The sequence below is a fragment of the Manacus candei genome, unplaced genomic scaffold (assembly GCF_025592945.1).
Source record: "Manacus candei isolate 608988 ecotype Guabito, Panama unplaced genomic scaffold, ASM2559294v1 h1tg000109l, whole genome shotgun sequence".
Classification (NCBI taxonomy): Eukaryota; Metazoa; Chordata; class Aves; order Passeriformes; family Pipridae; genus Manacus; species Manacus candei.
In genome coordinates, this window is record NW_026138157.1 from 1,176,735 (window position 1) to 1,189,057 (window position 12,323).

Below are 12,323 nucleotides of genomic sequence, written 5' to 3' on the forward strand. Positions count from 1 at the left end.
ACATTTATGAATAACAGCTGCTACAGTAGATGTGTTTTTCCAAAGAATCTCTTGGGCTGAAAGTCTCGAGCCAAGTCACTGTTAGCCACTGAGCCAACTGACAATACAGAGCCAATAAAGTGAAACAAGTCTTATTTTATTTCTTTTGCTTCAGACTGTCAAAAAGCTGTGAGCTCAGGAGGTTCTGCTCTCATCTGTTCTAAGTATTGGTGATGAGTATTATGACCAAACATGAGAGTTTTGTGGGATAAGTTTAAAAAAAAAAAATCACCAAAACCTGAATAAAGGACTGGGAAGCTTTTCTTCTGAAAAGAAGGAAGTTTTTCAGTACAAAATCCTAAATTTTTAGAAATTAAATGTTACAAGATTCAAGTTTTATTATGTGAAAACAGATTTCTAACCTTGCCTCAGATGGAGAGACCAGAAAGTACACAATCTAAAGCCAAGCTGAACAAAGGATCTTCTTTCTTTTGGCACTCTGCCTACTGCTCGACCATGTACATTCATTAGTTTTGCACCTTAGTGTGTCTTTCTTCTTGTGGTTTAGAGGCAGGCAGGGGAAGCCCACAAGGACAAAACCCAAGTATACTGCTTTTGAATACAGGCTGAAATGCACCTCTGAACAGTTTTTAGAACTACATTTCTTTGATAATCTTAATATACATAACTATGACTTCCTTGCTTACAAAGATTAGGTGGCTCCTTATACACCTGAAACTATAAAACAGGGTAAGAAAATCTCTGTACAGAAGATTTCACTCTTCTGTAGAGAGGCCACAAAAGAGTAGCTGGTGATATCAGGAGTAATGTAACTACTTTTCTTTTCAATACCCAAATGATGTCTGTCACTAAGAGCTACTAGTGCTAATTATGAATATTGACTACTTCAAGACTACTATGAGGTAGCTTGAGTAGCTGACTAACCGCAGGGGAGAAAAAATGCAACAGTATGAGTACCTATGTTTACTCTTGGTGAATGGAAAGTAAGATCTGCACCACTGATAAATCACAGGTTTTTTACCCCTCAAAAAATGCATGGTTTTGATAAATAAACGTTTCTACTTACACTAGGAACAGCCGAACTTTTCTTACGTTCAGGAATATCAGCTTTATTGGGATTGCTGGCATTTCCAAGCATTGGACTAGCTGGTGCAATTCCTCTTCCTGCAACTGCACTACTGCTGGATTTTCTTGACTGAATTCCTTCCTCTTTGAGGTCACTGTCTGTAGTACTAGTCTGGCTTCTTTTGGGATATGCCACTACTGAGGGGATGGATGGTCCAGCTTAAAAAACAAACAAAAGAAACAGGAAAAGGATTTTTCTCCTCAGAACTCCAGTATTTTTCACCGCAGTGGAAATGTATTCACACATGAGAATCAACATAGTTAACACTGGGAATCAGAGTTGCAAGAAGGTAATTATTTAAATTACTGAAATAAATGTATTTCAGGAGACAGTAAAATAGTGAAAAATAAAAACCTTTCCAGATGAAGATACTACTTGATTTCCATGAAAGAATTATGAATTTCATGACAGAATTACCAATTTCATGGTTTGGCTTTCTAGGAAAAACCCTTTAGAGTCATCTTAAAGACACTTAACAAGTAACTGACTCATTCAAACCACACTATCCTTCATTAGCACAAAGCTGGTACATGCTGTTCAAGCCAATTTCTGATAAAACAGGGTTCCTGAGACAGGTACCTGGTGACATCACCCTGGACCACCACTAATGGCTGTTGAACTGTGCTCTCGGAATGTCCCAGAAGTGGCAGCAGTTCCCAACCAGCCTCCTTGGCTTTGCCAGGAACAGAAAACTGCTCCAGCACACCTGAGAATGGAATGAGGCAGCCCTTTCAATAGTCCCAAGCTCCCTCTTGCTTTAATAGATTCCTGGACAAGGGGAAAAGCCTGTGGGGCTGTCAGGATTGTGTTTTCTGACACCTCAATTACACCTCTGAAGAGGATACATCAAGTTACATCAACTTTGTAATTAGGGTTTTAACAAGAGTTAATCAAAAAGTGTATGTATATACACAGACATAAAAAATACATATAAATACATATTTAAATATATGTAACTAAAACTTGCTTTAAAAGCATCAAAACCCACAGTAACTGTCATCCCAGAAGACTCCCCAAGGAAAGTAACCTCTGAATGCACACAAGGTATTTCAAAACAGACCTAAACTGAGACTCCTTTTATGAGTTAAGTATCTGAGCAGGAAGATGTTTAAGATATTTAGAAAACCCTATTCTACTAGACTACACTCTCATTAAGCAGAAGAACTGTAAGTTTGTCTGAGTCATTGTTCTTAACAAATTTAATTCCTGCAGGACAATCAAGTGACACTACCCTCAGGAAACAGGAAACAAGAAATATTGGCAAACTGACATTTCTTCAAGTTTTAGACACAAGCTGACCTACTAGTGTCAAAAGAAAACAAAAGCTGAACAGACATACAAGAGCATGGGGGAGGAGTGCTGTGCTTTTCATGAAAAAGGGGGTTGCAACATTCTCTTCAATTTGTGTAACAAGACTTTCCCAGCACGGTCAGGAATGTAAGGGACAACACAAGGCAGAATAAGGGAATTAAGTTGGTGTATTCAGCATTCCTCTAGAAGCTGCTTCTGAAGGCTATATAACAAAACCAGTTAGAAAAAAATTAGTTATTTAGTGAACTATTTAACCACCACGCTGTGAACTACACTGTAGTCATCCTCCTTACACTTGGGGGATGGAGACAAATCCAGAAACCCAGCAGAGCTGGAAGTCACAGTATTCTGCTACACTGAAAATGAGAAATGCTCACCGTGATCACTGTACCGCCGCTGCTTCTGGGTAGAAGATATGCTTCTCTGAACTTTGTGATGAGGAGATTGTCCAGTGCTATTATTAAGATCACTACTTGGCCTAACTTTGGCAAGTGAAAGATTGCTGCTGGAGCTTGAATCACTTGCATCCAACTACAATAAAAATGAGAATATTGAAACAAGGAGTTCAAATGAAACGAATAAAAACATCTATCACATTATGGGAGCAGGAACAGGGAGGATAGCCCTGTTACATGGAAAACTCAGGGGGCACAGATAGTTACTTAGAGGCTCCACCTTCTCTTAGGTTGTTATGCAACTGTCTTAGGTAAAATTCAGTGGCATTTGCAGCTCCTCAAAGGATACCAGATAAAGAAAATCCATCTGCATTTTCAGTACTCTTTCGTCAGAGTTCTCCAAGATTTTAACACAAAAAGAGGATACACACCAACTCCTCCAACAGAGGAACCAAGAGCAACTTACTGGTGCCAAGCCCTCTCAGCATCATATGGAAAGGTAAACTACAGTGTAAGAACTTTTTCAGGTTGATCATCCTGCTCCTTGGCTCTCTTAAAACAGTTAGAGCTGGCATGTTCACACTTAAGCTCCTAGACTAGACAGAACAGTACCTGCAACAAAATCCTTCAGAGGAGTAACTGCTGAGCAAACAGGGCAGTTTTGGGGAGCCTAAAGGCAAGAGTTTACTGACTCAAGATCAGGGTGAGAACAAACACAGCATCATTTGGACTGCTGATGATTAGAATAATGTGACTTAAAGTGTAATGGACTTTTATGCAGGAACGCAATGCCTATAGTTACCGACTTAATTTTTGCTTCTGACTTTGCTAAGGACACCTTCAATTTGTTTCTTTGCAATTTTTAGACTGGTACTTACCTCTGACGACTTCCTTCCTAGCAGTAAGTATGTAGCTGTTATTTCATCATACTTCATTTTACTAAGGGATTCTTGAATTTCTTCTTGAGAATATCCCATTCCTACCATAATATCTAAAAACAAATACACATTCTCTAAGTAACAGAAACTCTGGCATTCAGGCTGGCTGAGTGTTCAAGAGAAAGCATGGAACATTTAAAGAATTAAAACAAAATTATTCAGTTTGAGAAAATAAACCTGATGAAATAATAGTATTAAAAGACTAGTTACTTTTTCCAAGTGGCAAACAAATAGAGTGATGGAGGAGAAAAAGTCCCCTCCTGCATGAGGCAAACAATATCAGACTCTGGAAAGTACTTGGTTACCTATTCTTTTCTGGTCCGAGATGTCTAGTTCTGGTTCAACAAAAGGTTTAAGTTCATCCTCCTCATGCCCTGCATTGATCCACCTGTCCTTCATGATTTGCTATGAAAGAAAAAGATTTTGTTAGCACAATACACTTACCAGCAAAGAAAATAAGCTGTGGGAAGAATAACTCCCCCATCTACCAAAGACTAAGGTCTTTTCTAGTTTTTCTTTTCCAGAACATTCCCAGCACCTACTCAGTTTTGCTTGGCTCCAGTGAGGAGAATCAACGACACACATCAAGCCAAGCTGCTTCCCAGTTAGATGTATTTTAGCCCACAGTTGAAAGCCAAAAGCCTGTAGCACAGACCAGGAGCAGTGTGACAACTTTGACAAGTCTAACAGGTCCATGGAAGGCCAAAACGAGACTCGTTTTCTCCTCCATGATGGTACAAAAGGCAGGGAAAAGGCAACCACAGCAGCCAATACCTCCAGTTTGCATTTGAAAATGTGGAAAAACAAGGAAAATGTCCTGGTGGATCATCCATTAATGCAGGAATCCACAAGGTAATCATCAGGAAATATATAACATAGGAAGTGTAGCGACACGTTCATTTTTAAAGTAACTGTGGTGTCAGGTGTCTTATAACCCCAGTAAACAACGCCTTTAAAGGGAGTCATGTGCCTTAGTCAACCATCACACCTCCAGCACCCACTCCAAACACACTATTCGGAACAGTAAGGCAATAAGCTGCAGCTCAAAAATACAGTTTGCAAAATAGGATGTCTAGCTTTCTGATGTACCTTATTTGTGCCATTACCTCTAGAGTGCCTCTTTTTGTTGGGTTTAGCACCAGGAAACGTTTGAGGAGGTTTTCACAGTCTGTGGACATGTAGAAAGGAATCCTGTATTTCCCCCTTAGCACTCTTTCTCTAAGTTCCTTAGTAACAGAAGAACAAACAGTAAGTTGTAAGCAGCAAATCACTTAAACTATTAGATAATCATGCCCAGCATATTCTACAAAAAAAGCACCTTTAAGTTCTGTCCATCGAAGGGAAGAGATCCACTCACGAGAGTATAAAGAATAACACCTAAACTCCAAACATCTACTTCAGGTCCATCATATTTCTTCCCTTGAAAGAGCTCTGGAGCAGCATATGGTGGGCTGCCACAAAAGGTGTCCAGTTTATTTCCGACTGTAAACTCATTGCTAAAACCAAAGTCAGCTATTTTAATGTTCATATCTGCATCTAGCAATAGATTTTCAGCCTGGAAGAGAAAGAATGCTTTGTAAGACGAATAAAATACTTGATTCAGAATGCTATTGTTTTTTCTTATTCTTAAAAGGCAAGAAGCTGAAATATCTATTAACATTCCCTTCCTTGCAAGGTGTTTAGATATGCTTCAGTCTATCATTTGCATATCCCCTATTTTAAAAATCTCTGTAAAATGGCTTCAAACTATAGGAGTTGTTATGCTACCTGAAAACTTATTACCATTTATTTGTTTTCTCCACAGAAATGCATCTTACATTTTGGTCTATTCAGATGAAACCAAAATATAGTCTCACTATCTGTGCTTTATGGCATGTGGCAATCCTGCAATAGTTTGGTAATAAACATAACCTTTAAACTTTTTTAAAGTGTTCTTTTTTTTTGGTGTTGGTTTCTGGTCTTTTTTCTTTTTTTTTTTAAGTTACAAAGCTTGTAACAAGTAAAAAGGCACAGTTTAAAGAAGACATATGACATTTTGTACCAAGCTACAAAGAAGCCCTACTTCAGTTTCATCATCACTACTGGTAATTCATTCTGTTTGAGACTAAAACTTGTCATATTTCTATCAAACTACTTTTTTAAAAAAAAAAAAAAGATTTCTGAGCTAACACTGACCTGGATCAGATCTGAATGTGACCACAAGGTGACAGGTTATCTTTCAGCAGCCATTAAATTTCTGTATTTAAAAGCCTTATAAATCCTCTTCATTTGAAATGGTTCTAAACTGTAAATAGTTCTCAAAACTTGCTAAACACGTGCAAACAAATAAATTAATAAATCAGAAAGCTTAGTATACACTACATTTTATTGGCACAATAAAGACCACACACACAGATACAGAAGCTGACACACATACACTGCACACACTTTTTCTTACTCACCTTGAGATCTCTATGAACAATATGCTTTTGATGGCAATACTGCACTGCAGATACTATCTGGATAGAAAACAAGTCAAATTATGTAAGTGTCATCTCAAAGAAACATGACATATAATAAAAGATTTCAACATTGACTACTGAAGTTGACATACACTTATTCACTCAGAGCTGTGTAACCAACTACTACAGTGGCCAGCATATTTGGGGAAAAGCTGCTAAATAACTTGGGTGTTTGTTATTTGATCTATTTGTTTTCTCCTATACTTGAACGAGGATTTTGTTTTTCCTGTGTGGCTAATTATAGACCAGTAGAAGCAATGACTTTCAGAAAGGTTACTGAAGTATTTCCATTCCAATACTGTATACAGCTATAAAAGCTTTCCCCCTAGACTGATGTTTTCCAGACCTTCTCCGAAGGTGATTTTTCATGCCACAACACAGAGAGAAAAAGGTAAGAAGTGGGCTTTAGCTACTGGAAAAACTACTGGGAAACAGCCTGTTTGTCAAAACTTAAGCAGTGAGAAGCAACCACACATCTGACAGAGATCTGCTGTCTAAGTGCATATGGTTTATTGCATTTTGTATATTACAAAAGAGTAGCAAGTCCAATGGAAAAAACTCTCTATGTCTCTCAAGTGTAATGGGATCATTTCTTCCAGCATAATTTCTGAATATCATTAAGTTTTTCCTGCTTTATATACCAAACTATATAAGCTTTTTACACAGTGCAGTGTCATAGTACATTGCTTCTTCAGTCATAAGCATTGCTGCAGAACTCTGCACGTATGGAAAACTTGGATAAAGTATTATTCTTACATTATCACAAATGCAGTCAAATGCATTTTATTTGCTGTGTATACATGGTCAGAATTGAGGCAGATGTTATGATTTCTTAAAATAAGTGGAACTGCACACAAAAATAATAACTATGTTCAAAAAAAAAAGTATCTTCAGCCTCCATACAAGATTAAGAAGATTTTCAATACAGAAAGATGACATAGCACTACTGTTAAAAAACTAACTCATGATCACATCACCCAGCTTAGTGTAAGGATCCTCCTGTACTGCTAAGGAACAAAGGTTCTCTTCCCTCAGTATTCAGAGTAGATGAAAATAAGGTTCTTGGTAAGCCAAAGAACTGATGTGCCAGTATATTTTGTATTTGAAACATAACCACCAGTAGGATGTTTGTGCCCTGTATTACTGCATCACACGTGTGCACAATGCCACCTTAGAAACCAAGCAGTCTATGAAAAGCTGAAGTACTATTTCCATTCCCTATGCTTTCATTCTGGTTTTGCTTGTTTCTTTATGTACTGGTTCCCTCTTTCAGACCCCAAGTTCAGCTTTTTACCGATACTGAAATTGCCAAAGTGCTCCCACGTCACAGCTTGTACCATCCTTTTGGTTTCCTTTCCTTTCCTTTCCTCTCTGCTACCGTTACCTCAGCACCAGTCACAAGCTCACTCTGCAGAGGCTCCCGAGGCTGACAGCATGACAAACACCTCAAGCTTTATTCAGGACTGCAGAGACACAGCACTATACCACTTACTCCTGAACTGCTTTCATTGTGACTGCCTAAGAGCGGAAGGTTGAGCAGATGATCAATCAGTAGCCTCCTTTGGAGAGGCTTTTGAACTACCCTGCACTGCAACAGGATGGCACAGAGACTGCAGAAGGGAGTCCAATCCACATGGAAGCGAAATAAGGCAATGTGTATGACATTAATAATTGAAGAACAGCAGTCATAACTGAATGAAAAACAGCACAAAGCATGGCTGCCATCAGACTGACTCTCTTTTCTTCCACCTTCCATCACTGTTTCCATTGACAGTCCCTCACTTCCCACCCACTTGAGTGTGAGGAATTTTCTGACAGTTGGCAGGTGAGAAGAGGAGAAGAAACATCTGAGGTTTTTGCTAGAGGTAACAACTGGAGCACTGAAATACATTTCTTAGGAGGCATTTCAAAAATCTGTATAAACATAGGTTTTAAAGAACAAGTTAGAACAAGTTACCTCTAGGCAGAGAAACCATCTTTTTTAAGGATTAAATGACAAAAGGATAGATAAATGACCTCTCAAGGTCCCTTCCACACTGCCAGGAGTATTCTGTTTCTTTACTGGAACATATAAGATGTATTTTGTGGATATTTTATTTTCCAAGATCTGTCCTAACATCTACCAGCATTAAGAATTCTAAACTACTTCTGCAGGAAAACAGTGGGAAGACTGTAGAAGGCCAGATCTAATTGGTTGTAGAAAAGAGAGGGAATTAATACACATGAATTTAAGGAGATCCCCTGCCCTGCATCAGACTTTTCTGGAAAAAGGATTAGATTGAACCAGAACTGCTTGAAAGCCTGTAAGGGGGAAGAACAAGGTAACATTAAGAATGCAAAACATTCTGGATTTGAATTTCTCACACATGGTTACACAGAAGGAGTTTGAAATGGAGAACTATACAGCATAGTTGTATTTTTAGAGCTGTAATTTCTCCTGTGTTCCTTGTCAAGTGCGACTGGAATAATGTGATTACCGTCTTTTACATCATTCTTTTTCCTGCTAAAAACCTTACTATATTTAACAAAATGACTAAAAATTATATTTTTTTAACAAGCAAAGAAAAGAGAATTGCTGAATTCTGCTCTTTGCCTGCTAGAGAGGAAGTGTCTTTTCAGACAAAACACAAGTGTTTGATCCAGAAATCACATCTACTGAAAGAAGAAACCTGATCTGAAAACAAGATATAATACAACCTATTGTAAGAACTAAACTCAAAACCAGGGCACAACTGTTTCTTCAGTTTGAAAAGAGCCACCGTCTGTTAAACCAGTTAACAAATTCAAAAAAAAATAAATGCCTATTATGTCATAAGTCTCTATCTAACAGAGAACAGCTGCACTGCATCAGATAAAAGGTCTGCAGAGTGCATTCTTCCTCCAACAATGGCTAAAAGCGATAGGAAGCTATTCCAGGACTACAGTAAGGTGAAATGAATAGTTTTATGACCCGTGAACCCAGTAAGATCTAGTTTCCTTTGACACTGTCCCTCAGCCTGAGTTTCAGCATCTAATAAATGCCAAGCTCTGATCAAAGTTACCTGACTTTCATCCTACACGAATGCTCTTCCCTCTAGCAAAGCATAATCAGCTCGTGCTACAATTTCTCTCCTCAGCTCATTTCTAGGGTTCTCTCTTCTTTTCCCAGGAACTGAGGCTTTTGAAGCTCTCAAGAACCTCCCATCTTTGAGATCAAGGTCCTCTAAAACTGCTTGAGCTCAGCAGCCAGAAAGTCAGCTGCTGAGGGACGACAGAGCACAGCTGCCTGTGCCAGGAGACTTATAAGAAAAAACTGGAAACATACTTCTGTGTATTTCAGTGCATACAAGTGAAGGCATCTATATATCTTTACAAACAGCATTTATTCTACTGAAGTAAAAAAAACACACCACAAAAAAAAAATAAAAATCAAGCTGAGTATCTGAAATACAAAAAAAAAAAAAATCAACTCTTGATGGGACAAATACCTAGCTCAGTAGGTAACTCCCTTTTAAATTCTTTCCCTTCACATTTCTTTTTGAAAAATGAAGCTACATATATCCTGTACTACTCACATTATCCCATAAAATTAAGCACTAAGCGTACCTGTAAAACATGTTTGACCTGTTTCTGTAAGTTTTCATTTAAAGGGGAGTCAAATTATTAGAAAAAAATAGGTATTCGGTGAACAAACATGCAATTTCAATGTAATTACTGCAAGATCTTTTTCCACACAGCTCCTGATAAAAGAAACTGAGGACCAAGAGCAGAGAACTGTATCAGTAGAAATTTTCAATATTCACATGTCAGAGAGAACAGTCAATCCTCTCATGTTACTCTGAAGCTCTTCAAGTCACTACAAAGAGAAAGGCAACAGTCTGGGATTTAGAAGAGATGGTTGAAGTGGGAACGACTGCTCCACATCCTATAGCATCTACTCCAACACAGCACAGAAACACATACCAGAAGCCCTCCATCTCAAAGGAAAGTTCTCTATCTGCCAGAATGCAAAAGGGAAGGAAGCAGCTTTAAAAAGACATGCAAGACTTTGTTAAAGAGGAAGAAAAGTTTTCCTTACTATCAAGCTCTGTAACTCCAGTAATCAAAAATTACTTCTGGGGATATGAAGTCTACAGCTGCTTTTGGGTTGTTTTGTTTGTTTGGTGGTGGTGATTTTGGTGGGGCTTTTTCCCCCAAAAGATTAAAAAGGGTAAATACAAGATATAAGGAGAGGAGAGAAAACAAAGGAACATGGATTTCATAGAAATGCCTCCTTACGTTGGGTTAATACATTTGGGTTTTTTTACTTGCATTGCTACTTTTAAGCTTATTGCTTATATTGCTTTCACACAACTCTTACTATGTGAGACAGAGGGAGCAAAACAGTTGTGGCACAGTTTCCTAGTTCCTAGTTTGTTCTTTTCAGTCACACTAACCACGTTAGAGAAGTGTAGAAATTTTCTTTACAAAGCATTTTTGTGAAAGTCATTAATTAATTTCCTGGAAGTCTCATATCAAATTTCTTCTATGTATGGTTACACTTAGGAAGTGAAGCCATCCAAGCCTCCCCTTCCAACAGGGAAACTGGTTGACACAATTCACCAGTTCAAAACTCCTAGAGTTCAATAACACTTTTGTCTCTACTTATTATTTTAATGTGCCATTAAGTTGGAGCATAATTTTGATACTTTCTGCTTTTCACATTATTACCTAGGTTATCCAAGTGACCAAAGGGATGGAAATAACAGACAAATTCTGCACACGAGCAGAAAACAAGTGTACCAGACCTGTCAGATCTGCAAATGAAACTCTAGATGCTACGAGAGCAAACATTTGGATTTTAAGTAGTTATGCAAAAATATCTGGTTATGTTCAGTACTGCTTTCCTGTGGAATGGAAATGCTTTTTACAGATCAATGAAATTCCAACATCTTGGCAGGGCTAGTTTATCCATCATAAAGAAAACTTAACTAACAAGCCTAGAAAATTACTTCTCCATGACTTTTCAGAACAACTACTCAACAGCATCTTCTCATGCTAGCAGATGGATGTGACCAGACCCCTGTTACTTGCACCGTCTGTGTTTTGAAACTGGCCTGTTTGTAGCCTGTTACATTTGAATAACTTCCAAAATGCTACAAACCTGCTGGGTTAAGGACATACAAAATCAACCCAGAGGAAATGCATTTTGGAATGGAATACGCTTCCAGATCAAGCAGTCTCTGTGTTCTGGCACTCCTGGACACCCTGGCACCCAGCACTAAGGAAACCAGCACCACTAAATGGACTACTAACTCCTTCAAAGTACTACTGACACCTAAGTTTTTTCTCCCTCAGAGCTACAAGTCCCCAACATGCTGCACACTGCTGTAAGTCAAACACGAAGGACAGCTGTTTTACTCATTTCAGCAAAAACAGGGGCGGGGGGAAAGCTGACATATAGGAATGTTATACATACCTGTCTAAATTTAGCTCTAGCCTCCTTTTCCTTCATTCTTCCATGTGCAACCAGATAGTCAAACACTTCCCCTACAATTCAATAATGAGATACATTAATGCCAATTTCAGAATGCAGAAATTCCTCTCCAGCAGTTCCCCACAGCAGCTTCACTGGAACGATTATACTTCAAGTTTATGATTACAGGATAGCTTAAGAGAACAAGGCACAACTGCTGTGCAATTTACTACACCATCATCTCTTTTACAAGAAAGTAATGAGTGACTGGATATAGACAAAGGAAACCATTTCCTTCCAATTACTTAGGACAGAAACTGAGCAGCATACTTCTGTTTTGTAAACAAAGATGACATGTACTCCTTCACAGACTTTCTCACAAGGGTTTCTTTTGACCCACAGGAAAAAAAAAGCTTCAAATATTAGAACATCTGACGATATTTGTAAATACCATCATACCAACACTAGAATTTTAATTTGTGCTTACATATAAAATTGTTCTAAAAAAAATCAGAAATCTCAGCTTTAACCTAGGCTTGGAAGAGATACTCACAAGGAAGGTCACAATAATGAGCATACCAGGACACACTGACATAATCCATCACACAACCATCAGAC

General features: G+C 38.3%; 1 protein-coding gene across 12 annotated transcripts in view; it reads right to left on the minus strand.

The window, feature by feature from the left end:
- The window catches only part of MARK3 (microtubule affinity regulating kinase 3), a 60,573-nt gene that overhangs the window by 19,988 nt on the left and 28,262 nt on the right, over positions 1–12,323 (minus strand). For all 12 annotated transcript variants that reach the window (XM_051769486.1, XM_051769488.1, XM_051769484.1 and 9 more), the window contains 8 exons: positions 11,709–11,779; positions 6,212–6,268; positions 5,089–5,325; positions 4,877–4,996; positions 4,076–4,175; positions 3,711–3,823; positions 2,815–2,968; positions 1,067–1,284 (listed from right to left, as the gene is read on the minus strand). In XM_051769486.1, the coding sequence (XP_051625446.1) occupies positions 1,067–1,284; positions 2,815–2,968; positions 3,711–3,823; positions 4,076–4,175; positions 4,877–4,996; positions 5,089–5,325; positions 6,212–6,268; positions 11,709–11,779 (1,070 nt within the window). The remainder of the gene's footprint in view (positions 1–1,066; positions 1,285–2,814; positions 2,969–3,710; positions 3,824–4,075; positions 4,176–4,876; positions 4,997–5,088; positions 5,326–6,211; positions 6,269–11,708; positions 11,780–12,323) is intronic.